At 40.0% G+C, this 20,016-nt stretch overlaps 2 protein-coding genes across 5 annotated transcripts in view; one reads left to right on the top strand and one right to left on the bottom strand.

Moving 5' to 3' along the window:
• LRRN3 (leucine rich repeat neuronal 3) overlaps positions 1-10,979 on the top strand; it is a 58,641-nt gene extending 47,662 nt beyond the window's left edge. For 3 of the 4 annotated variants that reach the window (XM_044280330.1, XM_044280329.1, XM_044280331.1), the window contains one exon: positions 8,073-10,979. In XM_044280330.1, coding sequence (XP_044136265.1) covers positions 8,374-10,497 — 2,124 coding nt within the window. In that variant the 5' untranslated portion in view covers positions 8,073-8,373 and the 3' untranslated portion in view covers positions 10,498-10,979. Of the gene's footprint in view, positions 1-4,642; positions 4,784-8,072 lie in introns of all 4 variants that reach the window. The other variant, XM_044280332.1, reaches the window with a different exon arrangement.
• The window catches only part of IMMP2L (inner mitochondrial membrane peptidase subunit 2), a 1,176,402-nt gene that overhangs the window by 720,255 nt on the left and 436,131 nt on the right, over positions 1-20,016 (bottom strand). The window lies entirely within an intron of this gene.

Genomic DNA, 20,016 nt, shown 5'->3' with positions numbered 1-20,016 from the left:
CAGCTATTGTTTTTGCATTTATGACTAGAAAATATATATCGAAAGCATTTGCTAATGACTTGTTAGGAGGCTATGCTCCACTAGAATGTCTCAGACACTAGTTGATGCAAACAATTTATTTTATTTCTTTGGAATCTCACCAGTTACTGTGACTTTAAGTGGTACATAAGATCAATGGTTACCTTCTCTAGATTATGTACTGTAACGTGGTGGTTTCTCTCACACTAGGTTAGTAACTTCAAAGAGGACCTTTCACTACAATAAAAAATCTAAACTAAGTATACAGACATGGAGAGCGGCGCCCAGGGATCTCACTGCACTTACTATTATCCCTGGGCGCCGCTCCGTTCTCCCGGTATAGGCTCCGGTATCTTCAGATTTTTGGCTCAACTGGGAGGAGCCTGCTCTTGTTCTCCTGGGCATTTCCTTCTCCCAGGCTGGAGTGCTGGCCAATTGCAGCGCTCAGCTCATAGCCGGAGAGAAAAAAACGAAAACTCTCAGGCTATGAGCTGAGCGCTGCGATTGGTCAGCGCTACAGCCTGGGAGAAGGAGACGCCGGCAGGCTCCACCCAGTTGAGCCGAACATATGAAGATACCGGAGCCTATACCGGGAGAACGGAGCGGCGCCCAGGGATAATAGTAAGTGCAGGGAGATCCCTGGGCGCCGCTCTCCATGTCTGTATGCTTAGTTTAGATTTTGTATTGTAGTGAAAGGTCCTCTTTCAACATCAAAACAGCCTGGAGAAATGTGTGCTACACTACTACTTCTGCAGAGGTCAGGCTGAGCCCAAGATGGCTCTGGCTTGAAGCTTCCATGGTGCAGTGGGTCTAAGTGAGGCTATTCCCTAACAAAACATGCCCCAACAAGCAGTTATTTTGGGGTGTCACCAGCCTTTTGTAGCTGCATGCATACAGCATACATATCAACAACACTTTCACCCTTGGCTTCACAGCACATGCTCTCACAGCCTGTGTCTCCATGTGGTCTTTGACAATACCATATGGCAACCAGTTATATACCAATTCTCAGCTTGTTGGAGATTAAGCGATAGTTCAGAACAATACTCAGCCACTAGCTCCTCTACAGCAGTCTCTCAGTCTCAGCAGCCTCTACAGCTTTATCATCATTTCTAAGTGACCCATATGAGGTTTTCCACATCCAGGAGCCATCCTGCTCTCACTTTCATAGGTTGTATACTTCCTCACTCTCACCGCCCACCATCAATGGCAGACTATGCTTAGGCTTCCACTCAGTCACACACACTTGCCAAAGGTGGCACTAGCTGCTACTGACTAGGCAGTGTTGGGACTGTCGGTACGTGACAGAAACAATACAATACAGTATTAAACACTATGGGGGTCATTAATCAAACTGGTGTAAAGTAGAACTGGCTTAGTTGCCAATAGCAACAAATCAAATTCCACCTTTCATTTTCTAAAGTAGTTCTCCAAAATGAAAGGATTAATCTGATTGGTTGCTATGGGTAACTAAGCCAGTTCTACACCAGTTTGATAAATTACCCCCTATAACTTTTTCACATTGCATGGGCAATACCATCAATAATATTGCTTTACAATGCAAAAGAGAGGAATTGTAGGCCACTTGCAGTTCACCCCTCCCCACAGGCTGTCTATGCAGTAGATTAGTTATTCTTGTTTGTAGCATAAGTCAGTATTAAATATGAAAAATAAAAAAAATAAAAAACATTTGGGTAGATATACTAATACTTGTCTAGTATGTTTAGTGCAAGTAATGAGATTCATAAACCAAAATACATTTTTTTCTCCAGGACATGTACTGGAAAAATTCCACATTTATTCCATATACAAACATGACAGATAAAACTTCATGCAGACACATGCGGTCTCCACCACCTTCAGGGCTCCTTTCTCGATATAGGTGCGGGTCCCAGCAGTGGGACCTGCACCTATAAGACAATGAGAGCATATCCTAGCAGTATGTCCCCATTGTCTGTGATGAGAATACCCTTTTAAATAATTGTGGCTGTGACTAAGGCTGAATGCACACGGCTGTGAGCGGTCCGTGGTAACACAGCCTGGATTCCTGCTCAGAGCAGGAGCGGACGGTGTCATTGGTTGCTATGACACCGTGCACTTCATGCCGCCGCTGCACTACAGTAATACACTCATATAGATCATACGAGTGTATTACTGTAGTGCAGCGGCAGCACGAAGCGCACGGCGTCCTAGCAACCAAGGACGCCGTGCGCTCCTGCTCTCAGAAGGAATCCAGCCCGTGTTACCACGGACCGCTCATGGCCATGAAATAAGGCCGTGTGCATTCGGACTAAGGACAGACTGCGCTGTCTAAAATACTTAAGCGTTTTCTTGAACCTTTTGCACCTGTGATGTTTTTAAACTTAAAAGAAATAATGTGAACTTTTAATGCTGAACATAAGTATTTGAACACCTGAAAAAATCAATGTTAATATTTCGTACAGAAGCCTTTGTTTGCAATTAGAGGTCAAACGTTTCCTGTAGTTTTTGACCATATTTACACACACTGCAACAGGGATTTTGGCCCACTCCTCCACACAGATCTCCTCTAGATCTGTCAGGTTTCAGGGCTGTCGTTGAGCAACACAGAGTTTCAGCTCCCTCCAAAGATGTTCTATTGGATTTTGGTCTGGAGGCTGGCTAGGCGACTCCAGAACCTTGATATGCTTCTTACAGAGCCACTCCTTGGTTATCCTGGCTGTGTGCTTCGGGTCATTGTCATGTTGGAAGACAACTTGTTGCTCAAAAATCTCATAATAAATGGCCCCATTCATCCTCTCCTTAATACAGTGCAGTCGTCCTGTCCCCTTTGCAGAAAAGCATCCCCAAAGCATGATGTTACCATCCTCATGCTTCACAGTAGGGATGGTGTTCTTGGGATGCAACTCATCCTTTTTCCTCCAAACATGAGTGAAATTTAGACCAAAAAGTACTACTTTGGTCTCATCTGACGACATGACTTTCTCCGATGCCTCTTCCGGATCATCCAGATGGTCATTGGCAAACCTCAGACGGGCCTGGACATGTGATGACTTGAGCAAAGGAACCTTCCGTGCAATGCATAATTTGAAACCATGACAGCATAGTGTTCTACCTTTGAAACTGTGGTCCCAGCTCTTGTCATGTCATTGACCGGCTCCTCCTTTGTAGTTCTGGGCTGATTCCTCACGTTTCTTATCATCAGTGATACCTCATGAGGTGAGATCTTGCAGTCTGAGGGAGACTGACAGTCATCTTTAGCCTCTTCCATTTTCTAACAATTGCTCCAACATTTGAACTATTTTCACCAAGCTGCTTGGCAATTGCCCCATAGCCCTTTCCAGCCTTGTGCAGGTCCACAATTTTGTTTCTGGTGTCTTTTGACAGCTCTTTGGTCTAGTTGGCGTTTGACTGACTGTGGGCTGGACATGTGTTTTTAAAGATCTCAGACAGGTGCTACTAAGATAGATTAATTAGTGGAGTAGAGCTGGACTTTTCAAAGGCACAGTAACAGGTCTTTAAGAGCCAGAATTTTTGCTGTTTCTCAGGTGTTCAAATACATATGTTCAGCAGTGCAAGACAAATATATATTTTTTAAAACATACAATTTGATTTCCTTATTTTAATTTTTTTTTATTCTGTCTCTCAGAGTGGGAATGCACCTACAATGTGAATTTCAGACACCTCCATGATTTCTAAGTGGGAGAACTTACAAAATCGCAGGGTGTTCAAATACTTCTGTTCCTCACTGTAGATGCAGTTGCATGAATCCTATGGCCAATATAAAGTTGCCTGTACCACCCTGAGGGGTGGAAGTCTCATATCAAGAAGAGCGGTGAGTTGGCTGTGCAAACCTATTCTAGACAGTCTAAAAATGTGCCAGATTTATCACTGTGGCTGATGGTAGATGATAAATGTGGTGAACCTTTAGACTGTCTAGTCTTAGGCTACTTTTACCCTCGCGTTTTGGCTTTCCGTTTGTGAGATCCGTCATGGGCTCTCACAAGCAGATAAGTTTTGCCCTAATGCATTCTGAATGGAAAAGGATCTGCTCAAAATGCATCAGTTTGTCTCCGATCAGTCTCCATTCCGCTCTGGAGGCAGACACTAAATCGCTGCCTGCAGCGTTTTGCTGTCCGCTTGACGAAACTGAGACAATCTGGCACAATAGAAAACTGATCCGTCTCCCATTGACTTTCAATGGAGCTTATGACGGATGAGTCTAGGCTATGTTACAGATAATACAAACGAATCCGTTCATGACGGATGCAAGCGGTTGTATTATTGTAACAGATCCGTTTTTGCAGATCCATGACGAATCCACCCAAAACGCGAGTGTGAAAGCAGGCTTAATTTATACTATGGTACCAATTAGTTGGCTTACTTTGTGCCAGAATTTTGGCATACATTGTGACATGAAAAGCCACATGCCTTCCCCATTACACTACATTTCTTGTCAGGAATAGCATAAAAAGTATCTAAAGCCATTAGTGTAAGGCTGAGCAAAAATACTGGCACATTTATAGTAAATCTGTCCTATTGTTTTCTACTACACTAGTGACATGTCACAGTCGATGTTTCATGAATCCACTCAACAGAGAGACACTCATATCTGTAAAATGTCTGTTATTCCAACAAAATACAGATTCCGATGTTTACTAGTTTCATCAAATGCATAGCTCCAAAGATAAAAGAGAACATGGGGTCAGCCGGGAAGAGCTGCACTAAGTGCATTTCATCACTACTCAAGTGCTCCGGGATGCAGAGGGAACCTTTCGGTAAATAAGTAAGGATTTCAGATTTTGCTCTTGGTGTTATTCTGCAGCCCTTCAGGCAGTTGGGGTCAGCAATCCTTGTCCTACTTGCTCAGCCATGTCCTTATTGCTGTGCTAGCAGAGGTTAAATGACCTATAGAAGATATATGACCATATCTGCATTCTATCTCTCTCTGTCATATGTAGCCAACTGTATCTGGTTTGGGAACACATTCATCACTGCCAAAACGCATGGGATGAAAATCACAATCATTTTCTAGAGTGTGACTTAGCTACACATCTAATAACTTGGTGAATGCTGCTGTGAGCAAACTAAATGCATGACCACTATTAGTACATAGCCTGAAAGGGCTCAGCAAATGTCAAGTCTATGTAACTCTTCCTGTATATATTTCCAAATGTCACTGCTCAATATACAGTATAAGCTCTGTGTCACAAAATGCACAGTGCCCTTGTTTTTTATGTACTGGAGGGATTATCTCCGAGCATTTCTGTTCCCATTCAAGGCTTCAATATTTCTATGAAGAATGAAAAATTAGGAGACAGGAGAAGGAATGTATTAGCTGATATATGCAGAACGCAAGCAAGCAGCAGAGATTAATACATAAAAGATAGGTCACTAAGAGGCCCGAAAACCACTTTGTATCAGAATTTCTGAACTGAAGATTACATTTTTAGCATGTTAGCTCTAGAATATTTATCAGCAACCCCCCCCTTACACAGAGATACCATCACACCTAATGGCACTTTTTGCAGTTCTCAAATTCCAGACAATTAGATCTGCAACAGGGACCACATTCACACTGTCATCCAGCTCTAGAGGTAGACTTTCTCTTTAGCGGGATTTTATTCCAAGAACTAAGGCTCTCTACATTTATAGTGACTTGTGGTTAAGTATATGGGGCTATATACTGTATATCTATAAGGGCATGTTCACATCACCTTTTTATCATCCTCCTAGCACATCCATTTAACAGATACCTTAAAAATAAACGGATGCCAAAAGAAAAGCACCTTGACATAGACTTTAATGTTTAAAAAAAGTAGTACAGTCTACCCTTTTTGACCGACAAAAAAAAATAAAAAAATCAGACAGTGATATAAAGTGATTAAAGTTTATGTAAAATGGATGCAAATGGATGTCCTTGCATTGTTATTGCTGTATCTGTTAAACAGATGATGAAACCGGATGTGAACATAACCCTAATACATCTGGACCCATGACCCAGAATTGAACAATGCATCAGAAACACATAAAGCAGCTTTACCAGATATCACAACCACTCTTAGATATAAGCACAAGGCCAAGAGATAAGGCTTCACAGAACTTATTGCGCATGTGCCAGCTGCACAAACGGGCGCTCCACAAACATTACGTCGGCGCTGAGCAGTGAATAAATTAGCAGTGGGTCGGTGCTGGGCTCCAAAGTAATAGGAGCGAATGGGCTCCAACTGCCGGGGGGGTCGTACCCTTGGGCTTCTTATTGAGGTACTGTACATATTAATAAAACCGATTTTATAGACCAAATAAAAGACCCAGGGCAGTAATACTAGTGTATTTTAATGTAAATCGTGGAGACTAATGTGGTGATGTTATTAGCTCAGTAAGTAAAATCCAGATGACAGTGTCCATTTAAGAAAAGGGAGTGAAAACTGCCTCATTTTCTTTACATGTCAAGCTCTTAATAGAATACATTTTAGACCCTCACAAAAAAAAACAAAAAAAAAACAGGAGTTGGACTTTCTTCATGTAACCACTTATTAGATGTGCACATTTCATTTACATAGGACAATGATTGGGCAAACAATTGTGCTTTCTGATCACTGTCCTACTTGAACATGTCAGCCGACAAACGAACAAACACTTAATTCTCGGCAGGTTGGATCTTCTATGTGAGAATTAACATCATCCCCTGGAAGGGCTCCTAACAATGATGAAACTGTGAACGAATGATCACATTTATATTTGATAAATCACAGACAGTGACAACAATTGATCCATGTAAATGAAGCTAAACAAGTTCCAATTAAAGGGATTATCCAGTTTCCTGGATTGATGACCTATCCTCAAGACAGGTCATCAATATCAGAACGGTGGCGGTACCAGGAGTTGCAACCCCCGCTGATCAGCTGTTAGAAGAGAACACATTCACTTGAACGGGATGGAGTGTAACTACACCTGCACCTTGCCATTCAAGTGAATGGTATGGAGGACATGCAATTACACTGCTCGCCACTGTGAGGTTGAAGGTGAGCAGGTAAACGAGGGCTACGTTCTCTTCAAACAGCTGAGCGGTGGAGGTGCTGCCAGTCGGGCATCCAGTGATCTGAAATTGATGACCTATCCTGAGAATAGTTCATCAATATAGGAAATCGGACAACCTATTTAACTTGCTATATCCGTAATTGGGCCTTATTACCAGCAGAAAATCTGCCAGTGCAAATGGGTCTAAGACATCAGACTTTGGATAACATCAATGGAATGGAATTGATATGATGAAACCAAAACTATTATATATAAAGTACAAAGGGTGTTGTCTTGACACATGGTGATCTACTGATTGTCAAGAATACAGCTGTTGCTCCCCCTTAAGATTAGCTGTTATTGCAAAAAAACTGTGGGTGGCCCAAATTAATGGATCACCCTGCTACTTTTAGCATTAGCTCTCTGTTGTGGCCAATAAGTGTCCCAAGTGGGTTTACAACTCAATGATATTCATAAAAAGCACTAGAAACCCAAATGACAAGGTCTCAATTATTAACTCAGACATTGGATTTATTGGAAGGTACACACTTGTTAAGGATAGGCTATGACAGTCTATAAGAAGATTTTTTTTTTACCTAAAATTTGTAAAATATTAAAAACTGAAAATTAGGGAGGAAGTTCACAAAAAAAACGATCAACAAATTGTATTTCTTGTCTGTAACCACAAATCACAGTGCATATTTCATTTCTTAGAATGCTGTTAAAAATGAAGGCTGCATTGTGATTGGTTGCCATGACTGCTGTTGGACGGTTTTCATTACCTTTGACCTCTATTTATTATATCCTTACCTGTGTAATAATGCACTGTAATACAGTTTCCAGTTGTGACATATTAATAGAAAAAGGTTGAATAGAATGTACTGCTCTTTGTGTGAACTCGGTTTAGAAACCCTTTGCCTGTCAATTTAGTATAGACAGTACTTTGTGTGAAGCTTTTACTTTCTCAATGCATAGACCTTTTGATCAGCCTTGGTATGATTTATTTATGCTTTGAAAGTAATTATTGTTTTTTTTTATATATATATCATTTTCAGATCTACCCTGCTGTAGCTACTAATCAGCAACGAGGAAATAAGTGAATAGCATCTTCAATGACCACCTACAGAATCCACATCCCACAATGGCTTTTTGATGTCTATCAAGAATAGTGTGACCTTCAATCTCACAGTATGTGTGGAGCATTTGAAAAGCGAGACTGCACTCGGCTTCCTGAGAGAGAAACATTACAGTATTGTGTGTTGAACGCCAGCTATATGTTCATGAAGTGACCAATCTGTTATTCATAGAAGAAAAAAACAAGTTCTCAGCCGCTAAACAAGTGTTAAGAACTGAAACATGAGGGAACTAAAACTAAGAATTAACTTGCTGTTTGGACTAACAATCACTGCACTGGTGCAAGCTACTCAAAAAAGGATGGATTGTCCATTGTTGTGCACATGTGAAGTTCGACCGTGGTTTACGCCGAGATCTATTTATATTGAAGCTTTCACAGTGGATTGCAATGCATTAGATCTGTATAGCTTCCCTGAGAGACTCCCAGCAAACACACAGGTCTTACTTTTACAGGCTAATAACATTGAGGAAATTAAAAATGCGGATCATTTTCCAGTAAATCTCACAGGGCTGGATTTATCACAAAACAATCTGTCCTCTATGGTCAATATCAATTTCACAAATGCCCATCAGGTACTTTCTGTATACCTGGAGGAAAATAAACTAGCGGAACTGTCAGAGGAATGTTTTTCTGGACTGGTAAATTTACAAGAGCTCTACATAAATCATAACTTGATATCCACAATTTCTCCAAATGCATTTTCTGGGGTTGGCAATTTGCTCAGACTTCATCTTAACTCAAACAGATTGAAAGTGGTTAATCGTCAGTGGTTCGAAGCAATGCCACATCTGGAGATTCTCATGATTGGTGAAAATCCAATAATCAAAATTGAAGATATGAACTTTAAGCCTCTTATCAATCTGCGCAGCCTGGTTTTAGCAGGAATAAATCTTACAGAAATATCTGATAATGCCTTCATAGGCCTAGAAAATTTGGAAAGCATTTCTCTCTATGACAACAGATTTGTTAACATTCCCTCTGTTGCTCTTCAAAAGGTTCTGAACCTTAAATTTTTGGATCTAAATAAAAACCCTATCAGGAGAATACAAAGAGGAGATTTTAGCAATATGTTACACTTAAAAGAGCTAGGTGTTAATAACATGCCAGAGCTAGTTTCAATAGATAGTCTTGCCATTGAAAATTTGCCCGAATTGAGAAAAATAGAAGCAACCAATAATCCAAAACTGGCCTACATTCATCCCAATGCATTCTATAGACTTCCGAAATTAGAAACACTCATGCTCAACAGCAATTCTCTCAGTGCACTATATAGAAGCACCATCGACGCTTTGCCCAACCTTAAGGAATTAGGAATACACAGCAACCCTATCAGATGTGACTGTGTAAACCGCTGGATAAATATGAATAAGACAAGCATCCGTTTTATGGAAACTGATTCATTGTTTTGTGTGGACCCCCCAGAGTTTCAAGGTCAGAATGTTAGACATATACATTTCAGGGAAATGATGGAGATATGTTTACCACTAATTGCTCCACAGAGCTTTCCCTCAGATCTGGATATAAGTACTGGAAGCTCTGTTTCATTACATTGCCGAGCTACAGCAGAACCAGAGCCAAACATTTACTGGATCTCACCTTCGGGTTCTAAGCTTAAACCAAATACAATTCATGGTCCATTTTATGTCCACGCTGAAGGAACATTGGAAATTACCAGCATAAGTGTTTTAGATGCTGGACTTTATACTTGTGTAGCAAAGAACCTGGTTGGAGCAGATTTGAAAACAGTTATGATCACTGTAGATGGATTCCTACCAGAGGGTGCCAATGGATCAGTCATCATTGACATAAAAGAAGTTCAAAGTAATTCTGTTTTGGTGTCTTGGAATTCTCAGTCAAAGATTTTGAAATCTAGTGTACAGTGGATTGCATCCCTGAATGCAGAATACACCAGAATTGCTCACAGTGTTCGGATGCCGTCAGACATCAAACAATACAATTTAACACGTCTAAGTCCTTTAACCGAATACAAGATTTGCATAGACGTACCCACCATCTATCAGCAAATGGAAAAGCAATGCATTAACGTTACCACAAAAGGAATGGATACTTTGAAAAAACATAATGCAGCATTTAAGACAACAGCTCTTATTATTATCATGTGTGGTCTGTTTGGGATCATTACTGTGGCTTACTTTTTCAACTATATATCTTTATACTTGAGACGGTTTTCTGAACGGAAATGCAGTGAAAATCTTTTGCAGATACCCCCATTTGCTTACAATGACCTTTACCCTCCTTTGTTGAGCCTTTGGAATCTTGACAATGAAAGCACATCTCTAGAAGTCAAATCGACAGTAATACAAGTACCCAGTATGATGCCATAAAAATAAAGCTAAGAGTATGTGACCCATGGATTATAAAACAAAAGCACAAGGTTCTAGTTGTGCTCCTCTAAAAAGCAGGAAGACTATTTTCTAGTAAACAAAGGACAATGTAATATCACAGTATCCTAAGGCTTAGCATACTTACAAGCCAGACAAGCAAGTCATTAATACAATAAAAACTAGATAAAACAAGGAACTATGACCCCCTTTGTCAAATACAATATATAACTTTTGTTTTATGTATTTTCTTTGGTTTGTTTAGATTTTTTACATTATACTGTAGTTGAACTGAGCAATACCTCCTCTTCTGTGATGTATTACACATTTTAGCCAAGTTTTTCAAGTGACAAAATTAAAAATAGAAATTGACACGTGGTGTTACAAATTGGACATTTCTGTAGAGTAGTAAAGACAGTAAATATGTAAATCTTTTTTTATGGGAAAAAACTTTTTGATTAAAATAAAAACTACCTGTGCCATGACTATTTTGTTATGTGATAAGGATTTGTATGTGCTGTAAAAATAATGTGGACTGTAGTATACACGTTATAAGCCATATGTAATATGAAGGCAAATAGGGACTCTATGAAGCAGTGCAATGTGTCTGTATGGTGGTAAAGCCTAAACATTTTTTTTTTTTTTTTTTACTGAATAATTAAAATATGCTATATCCATACTACAATACATAAAAAATATAATAACTGAAACTATAATACCAAAGGTGTAGTAAAGGGGTTTTTATTTATCATGTTTATTCATCCAGATATTCTTGCAGCCACATAAAAATATCCCCTCTGTCTCGGAGTTCTGTCCCTATCATTTATGGAAATGATTAGTATTGCACTTGAACAGGCAATCCACATCTTTTGGCTGTCTGTACTAGATTGACTGGTCCGCGTACCATGTTTTATTCAGGGTTCTTGAATATCTGAATGTCTATATACCAATATGTATTTCATTACACTGTATAGGTAGCAGAGCTGCATGGATCTTATTTTATATATCGCATATGGGTTGAGGGTTTGAAAATAAGTAAATAGCAAAAAATTATTAGAACATATTGTACATACTGTAATACACACACCACAATGTACAATATGTTCTAACAGTTTTATGCTATTCACTCATTTATACAACTGCTGCTATAGTGCTAACATTCGGGTCAAGCCTTAAAGGGGTTGTCTCACTTAAGCAAATAGCATTTATCATGTAGAGAAAGTTAATACAAGGCACTTCCTAATGTATTGTGATTGTCCATATTGCCTCCTTTGCTGGCTGGATTTATTTTTCCATCACATTATACACTACTCGTTTCCATGGTTACGACCACACTGCAAACCATTAGCCATGGCCGGGCTTGCACACTATAGGAAAAAAGTTCCAGACTCTCTGGTGTCCGGGACCATGGGAGCACACATAGGCTAGTGCTTTTTTCTATAGTGTGCAAACACGACCACTTCTGTTGGATTGCAGGGTGGTCGTAACCATAAAAATGAGCAGCGTATGATGTGATGGAAAAATGAATCCAGCAAGCAAAGGGGGGGGGGGGGGGGGGGGCAATATGGACAATCACAATACACTAGGAAATGCCTTGTATTGACTTTCTATACATGATAAATGCCATCTGCTGAAGTGACACAACCCCTTTAACTGAAAACAATAATATTGTCTCCATGTGGCCTTACCAATAATTGAACAAATACCACACTTTAGGGCTGTGAAACACTGGGAAAGAAGCCAAGAGTACATACAAAGGAGTGTAGCTTGAGGGAACTTGTTGGGCGTGTGCTGGTGCCAAGTATAGGGAGTGGCACAATTATAAAGGTTTAATAATGATAAAGATAAACACTATTTTGGCAGTATCTTCACTCTGCATGATGTAAGAGACATGTGCCAGCATCGATATTACAATATACCAGTGTATCCACAGTGTTGTATGCAAGGGGAAATACAACATCAAATCAGCCCATGGTCATTATGAACCTGTGCAGGTCTACAGCACTCATTACAGATCACAGAACAAGCAGCCAACGGAAAGAGCACCTTAGGCTACTTTCACACTTGCGCTTGATCGGATCCGTTCTGAACGGATCCGATCATATTAATGCAGACGGAGGCTCCGTTCAGTACGGATCCGTCTGCATTAATAACGTAGAAAAATTTCTAAGTCTGAAAGTAGCCTGAGCGGATCCGTTCAGACTTTCAATGTAAAGTCAATGGGGGACGGATCCGCTTGAAGATTGAGCCATATGGTGTCATCTTCAAGCGGATCCGTTCCCATTGACTTACATTGTAAGTCTGAACGGATCCGCTCGCCTCCGCACGGCCAGGCGGAATGCTGAACGCTGCAAGCAGCGTTCAGCTGTCCGCCTGGCCGTGCGGAGGCGAGCGGAGCGAAGGCTGAACGCCGCCAGGCTGATGCAGTCTGAGCAGATCCGCTCCATTCAGACTGCATCAGGGCTGGACGGAGGCGTTCGGGTCCACTCGTGAGCTCCTTCAAACGGAGCTCACGAGCGGACCGACGAAACGCAAGTGTGAAAGTAGCCTTATCTCTACCGCTGGAAGATTATTATATGGATATTTTATAGTCGTTGTCTTTAATCGTTTCTCGGAAATTATAAATTACTTTATTTCAAATGGTAGCATGATGAGGGTGTTTACCAGGAAGAGGAGGACAAGGCTTTGAAAACAATAGAACATGTAGGCACTCAACCACAATGCAGCTACTATTATCACTATAATTATTCTTTCACTCATTTCAGCTGGCTGCTGTCCTCTGCTATCAAGCATTTGGCTCTGCCTTCTCCCAAGCAGTGTCGTACTGGGGTATTAAGGGCCCACCAGTGTAACTGATTCTAGGGGCCCAACTTAGGGCTTCTGCACACAAACGTATTTCTTTCCAAGTCCGTACCATTCCCTTTACTTCAATGGGGCCGCAAAAAAAAAGACTTTTACTGAAGTGAGACAAACCCTTTAACCCCTTTAAGCATAAATGTCTGGCATGAAATTTACCAAATCGTAATCTCCTCAGATTGCACATAATCTACAGTATTTTTAAAAGGGTTGTCCTACCATAATGACCTATTGCCTATCTACAGAATAGATGATAAATATCAGATTGCTGGGGTCTGACTGCTGGAACACCCACTGATCATGAAAAAAGGGGTCCTGAGACATTCAATTACATTACCACCAATCTATGTACACAAGAGTCTTAAGACCACGTTCCCTTGATCATGGGGGTCCCAGCAGTCAAACCCCGATCAATCATCACTTATCACTTGTCATGTCATAGCTGTTTCACCTTTTCACATTCCTTATTTTAAAGGTTTTCTTTGGGTGTAAAAAAATAAAATAAAACAATCTGCCCCAAAATATGTGTCAAAATAAAACAGAAATGCTCACCTGTTAAAGGACCTGTGTCCACTTTTCTAGTTATCCTCTATCCATAGGATCGGGGATAACTAAGTGATCCGTGGGGGTCTGAACGTTGAAGTCCCCACTGATCCCCCTTCTTGATTGAGTGGCAGGTTGAGCATATGCCCTGCCTCTCCATCCATTCTATATGGGGTCACTAGAGATGCAGGGTACAGCACTGAATATTTCCAGTGGTCCCAAAGAGAATCAATGGAGAAGAAGAGTATATGTGTGGCCTGCCACACCATTAAAAAGGAGCAGAACCCATTTCTGGAATCAGTGGGCGGTAGCAGAATCAGACCCCACTAATCATATAGTTATAACCTATGGTGTGGAGAGGATAACTTGAAAACCTGGACAACCCCTTTAAATCCTCCACCACTTTACCACCAGTATCTCTTTATATGGCAGCAGTGATGCCTGTAAATATGGAATATTATTACTACCACCATGTAAACCATACATGTCAATACTGGAGAATGTGACAAACTGTGTAGAATTTTTCAGTCATAAGTCCAACCCCCTTTGCAGGTCATAACCTTTAACAAAGCCCAAGCAAAGGTGCTAGATGTGCAACATGAGCAAAGGACACAAACAGAGGGTCATAACTGAAACAGAGGCATTATGGTCACCTGAGGCAGGGTAATAGTGGTGATCCTGGAGCAGGGGTAACTGGAGAAGAGGCAATATTAGCGGTGCATTTAGAGTGGGGGTATCTGGAGCACTAATAGGGGTGCACCTAAAGCAGAGGCATTAGGGTCGCCTGAGGCAGGGTAATAGTGGTGATCGTTGAGTAGAGGCATTAGAGGGGCAACTGGAAAAGATACAATATTAGGGGTGCATTTAGAGTGGGGGCATGTGGAGCTGGGGCACTTATGATGGTGCACCTAAAGCAGAGGCATTGGGGGACCTAGGGCAGAGTCCCCCCAATGCCACTCTGAACTTTGTAGAGAGCAGCACACATTTATAGATCTGTGTCTGCTATAAACAAATCCCCTATTTCCCCCTTACAGTCTTCTACAGCTCACTACTGTAACACTCCTGAGATATCAGCCCAGCACCGCAGAGGATTTGTTCTGTACAGAAGCCAGTTTCCTGACAGCAGGGAGGGCAGGAGGATGGCCAGACATGTTCTCTCCTCCTTCACTGCCAGCAGCCAGGAAGTTAAGAAGATACTGCGGGGCATCCTGCACAATTTACACCAGTAGGAGGCTGCATCGCTGAGCGATACTGCCACCTGATGGCTACAATAATTATCTCTCCTGAGAAACAAGAGAAATAATTACTCCCCTGTCTTATCTCCCGGAGCAAGGAGACTGGGGGCACACTGAGGAATCCCCCGCCTCCCTGGTGGGCCAGTCCAAGCCTGCTTCCAAGTGAAAGATATGAATAGGAAAAGTATGCAGTCGTAAAGTAGTAAATAATTGTGATTAGTAAAATGAAGGTGTTAGCAACCTGCTTAACATATTACAATAATAATATAAAGTGCAAACCTTAGGGAAACTAAAGATACAACGCAAAGTACATGTTGTCAATTATGATTATTTTACATGATTTATTAAATAGTAATTAAATATTTCAAATTAACAATTGATTTTATTTTCTTTCTTATTAATTTAAATCTAACATTTATTTATTTATTTATGTTGGGTTTTGCAGTTTTTTCTCACTAAGGTGGAACTGCTAATTAAAAGCAGTAATCCAGACAGAAGATAATAGCGGAATATTTCTACAAGTAATGTTCCACCCCCATAGAGAGCATTTTTAAAATTAGATATTGAGTTAACAGTAAGCATTAACAAGAACCATTTATCTTCACCAGGCTCAGAGCTACATCATGAACTTTAATGCCTTTTTATAGTTATTGCCCATTCATAATAGTTATACCTCTCTCCTTACTTAAGTATGTGCTGTAAGCTGGAATTGCTTGTGTTCTAAGAAAAAACATTAGTATTTGCTTAGCAATGTGTTTTAAACTTTATAATTAGGTGTATATCAGTAATATAAGAATCAAACTTTTATACTTAAATATCTTTACTATTATTAAATGTAAGATTCTAGAATGAAATTGTGAGCAACTGGATTCTCTTCTAAGGGAATAGGCACAGAGTATGTCAGTATGCTAACATTCATTAAAACTGGACTCAGGGGATAATTTATCAAGCCCAGCGCTATAAAAGTCTGGCTTCAAAAAGTCCCAAGTGGGTGCATTGTGACATTTTGGGGTCACTTGTGCAAACATTTTGTGACTTTTTGAGCACAACGTCTTCCAGCGCCACCTACAGATTTGGAGTGAAAATTTGATCAGTATTTCAAAGTAGATCACTTCAGCGACACTGTGAAGTGTGACTTTTTACAAAAAAGTTGCTAATCCACACCAGGCATCCCCAAAACATACTTTTACTAAACTGCGGACAACCACATTTCACTTGTGCCAAATTTATTATCACTGAGCGTCATTTTCATACGTTTGGTGCAAAAAACTAAAAAAACAACCTGAAATACACCTACAATGATAAATTCCCCCTTTATAATTATTGAATAGACATATTAACATTTTGACAGAAAATATTATTTTCCTACAGAAAAAATATAAAAATAAGCTCCCCTATTTTAGCAAGAGATTTCCCTTGATCTGGCGCTTCTCTCTGTAGAACTCAGAGCAGACATAATTTGCGTGTAGCGTGAGTTGCCCTATCTCCCTCTGTATTATCTCTCGCTTCACGTTGTGAGATAGTGAATGCAGTAGACAAGCGGCAGGTCAGCGTAGACCTGAAGATATAAGACAGAGTAGTGCAGTATTTGGGAGGTCTTTGTAGGACAACGTGTTAACGCGGTTAGTGCAAAGCCTAGAGAAGGTTTGGGTGAAATGGAATCAGAAATTAGTACTAAATAAAATGATTATCGCTCTTTAGTAAATTAGTCTCTCTGTAGAAGCAAAGCTCAAAAAGGTGAAAAAAATAACATCTGTCTACAACAATATCAGAGTGTAAAGTATGTCGTTCCATTCTGATTTCTGGGGGAAAAAAAGAACATTTAGTCAATGTGTTAATGTGCAGTCACCAATTGTGCTAAATGAACAGCACTTGCAGGAAATATTAAATGCCACACATTTAAATTGTTTTGCCTTCAACTCTATTTCTGTGAATACAATTTTACCATAGTTGATGAATCACTGTGGTCCATACACTGGCATTAGAATTTATCAGCTAGACACAATCATCAATCACAAGATATTTCAGCACCTCGGACAGAGCTTTTCATTCTAGGCTATTTGTCACAAACAGAAGAGCTGAAATATGACCTATTACAATGCAGGAACTGTATAGGTCAGCAAAATGTGCTCATGTATCTTGTATGGCTCTCCTTTACTTCCAAATACACTTAAAATCTGCCGCTTGATATGACTTTAAAGTCCCAATGTAACGCATAATGAGGAGACAATATCATAATGCTCTCAGGCTGAAGAAAACAAATTATGGTCTTGAAGGGATTTACTTCTCTTGAAAGGCGTACATTTCCGAAAGATAATACTTTTAGCAGTGCCACTTTATTCAGTAAGATGAATGGTACAGGACAACCCTGCATGATTTTATTTCATTCTAATTATTCACAAAGTCCTCCTTGAATAAATATTTCTATAAGATGAATACACATTAGACTATGAGCAATCTTGTGCGAACAAATCTGGTTAAACAATATCAAAAATCTATAACATGTTCTCAAACCGACAATATATTCTTAACCCCTTAAAGGGGTTCCCAGCGCTCCCTCCTCTTCAAACAGCTGATTGGCAGTGTTGGACCCCACCAATCAGATATTTCAAGAAAACTTCCAAATCACATTTCATTCAGTTCTGTAGTGGCTTTGATAGTACTAGATATTACCCTTCCTCCTAAATAACCCCGGTTTTTAAAACTGCAACATTCAAAGTTCTCAAAATGGCATTCAGGATGTTTGTTAACCCTTTAGGTGTTTCACAGGAAGTAATGCAATGTGGAGGTGAAATTAAAAAAATGACCTTTTTTTAGCTCTAATTAATTTTAGATTTTCAGTTCTAATCCATTTTTAATACAGCATGTAAACTAATAAATGGAACTAATACATCAATTTTGTTTACCTTGATTCTGAAGATTTAGAAATATCCCATATATGGAACTAAAATGCTACTTTACTGACATACTAGCTTCAGAATTGAAGGAGCACCTTGTGGATTTTGGTTCTTCGTTTTTATGGATGTTTTTGGCCAGTATTTCAGGTTTGCAGAGGCCTTGAGGTGCTAAAATATAAGAAAAACCCCCAAACAGCCCCATTTTGGAAACTACACTTCTTAAGAAATGATTAAACGGGTGCACTGTACATTCTCATCCCACAGGTGTTATACAGACTTAATACAATTGGGGCATGAAAATAAAAAGAAATTCAATGTTAAAAATAATATGTAGCTTAAGCTCATAATTTTTAAGTTTTTTACAAGGGTTAACAGGAGAAAAGATACAGTAACACCTTGTTTGTGGTTGTAATCTGCTAGGCTCAGAAGGGAAGGAGTGCCATTTCACTTTTGAAAAACAGATTTTACTGGAATGAGTTTGGGTGCCATGTCATTGCTTAAGCCTGAAATGTTTCCTTTTTGCAAGGGTTAAAAGGAAAAAAGGCATCACATAATTTGTTATCTAATTTTCATGAGCATGGAAATACCCAAAATGTAGTCAAATGGTGGGCAATAATTCTGGCAGTTTTGTACTTTTATTTTTTATGGATTCCCCATGTGGTATATATATATATATATCTATATATATATATATATATATATATATATATATATATATATATATATACACACATACACTCACCTAAAGAATTATTAGGAACATCTGTTCTATTTCTCATTAATTCGATTATCTAGTCAACCAATCACATGGCAGTTGCTTCAATGCATGTAGGGTTGTGGTCCTGGTTAAGACAATCTCCTGAACTCCAAAATGAATGTCATAATGGGAAAGAAAGGTGGGCTACAACAGCAGAAGACCCCACCGGGTACCACTCATCTCCACTACAAATAGGAAAAAGAGGCTACAATTTGCACAAGCTCACCAAAATTGGACTGTTGAAGACTTGAAAAATGTTGCCTGGTCTGATGAGTCTCGATTTCTGTTGAGAAATTCAAATGGTAGAGTCCGAATTTGGCTTAAACACAATGAGAACATGTATCCATCATGCCTTGTTACCACTGTGCAGGCTGGTGGTGGTGGTGTAATGGTGTGGGGGATGTTTTCTGGGCACACTTTAGGCCCCTTAGTGCCAATTGGCCATCGTTTAAATGCCACTGGCTACCTGAGCGTTGTTTCTGACCATGTCCATCCCTTCATGACCACCATGTACCCATCCTCTGATGGCTACTTCCAGCAGGATAATGCACCATGTCACAAAGCTCGAATCATTTCAAATTGGTTTCTTGAACATGACAATGAGTTCACTGTACTAAAATGGCCCCCACAGTCACCAGATCTCAACCCAATAGAGCATCTGTGGGATGTGGTGGAATGGGAGCCCTGGATGTGCATCCCTCAAATCTCCATCAACTGCAAGATGCTATCCTATCAATATGGGCCAACATTTCTAAAGAATGCTATCAGCACCTTGTTGAATCAATGCCACGTAGAATTAAGGCAGTTCTGAAGGCAAAAGGGGGTTCAACACTGTATTAGTATGGTGCTCCTAATAATTCTTTAGGTGACTGTATACATATATATATATATATATATATATATATATTTATAGTGGGGTTTCGCTCTAGTAGATAACGTAAGCGGACGCAGTACACAGTACAGAGGCAAAACACAAGTTCTTAACGCAAAACTTCAGTGTTTATTCACACTTGAGGCAAATGCACAGAACAATTTGTTACTTTGCAGTCTTGGTGTTTACTTCCACACAATGTAAAGTACATCTTGATGTTACTTCACACAAATTGGAAAGTTCATATAAGACAAGTCACCTTGATGTTAGTTCTCCCTCCAGCAGTCCACGGCAGGCTTTAAGGGGCCCGTTTCTTCGGCCCATGGGTCTCAGCCCTCCAACCTGGCACCAAGCCTCAGATCC

The sequence above is a fragment of the Bufo gargarizans genome, chromosome 2 (assembly GCF_014858855.1).
Source record: "Bufo gargarizans isolate SCDJY-AF-19 chromosome 2, ASM1485885v1, whole genome shotgun sequence".
Lineage (NCBI taxonomy): Eukaryota > Metazoa > Chordata > Amphibia > Anura > Bufonidae > Bufo > Bufo gargarizans.
Note: the sequence above shows the minus strand (reverse complement) of the source record. Positions and strands in the feature narration are given on the sequence as shown.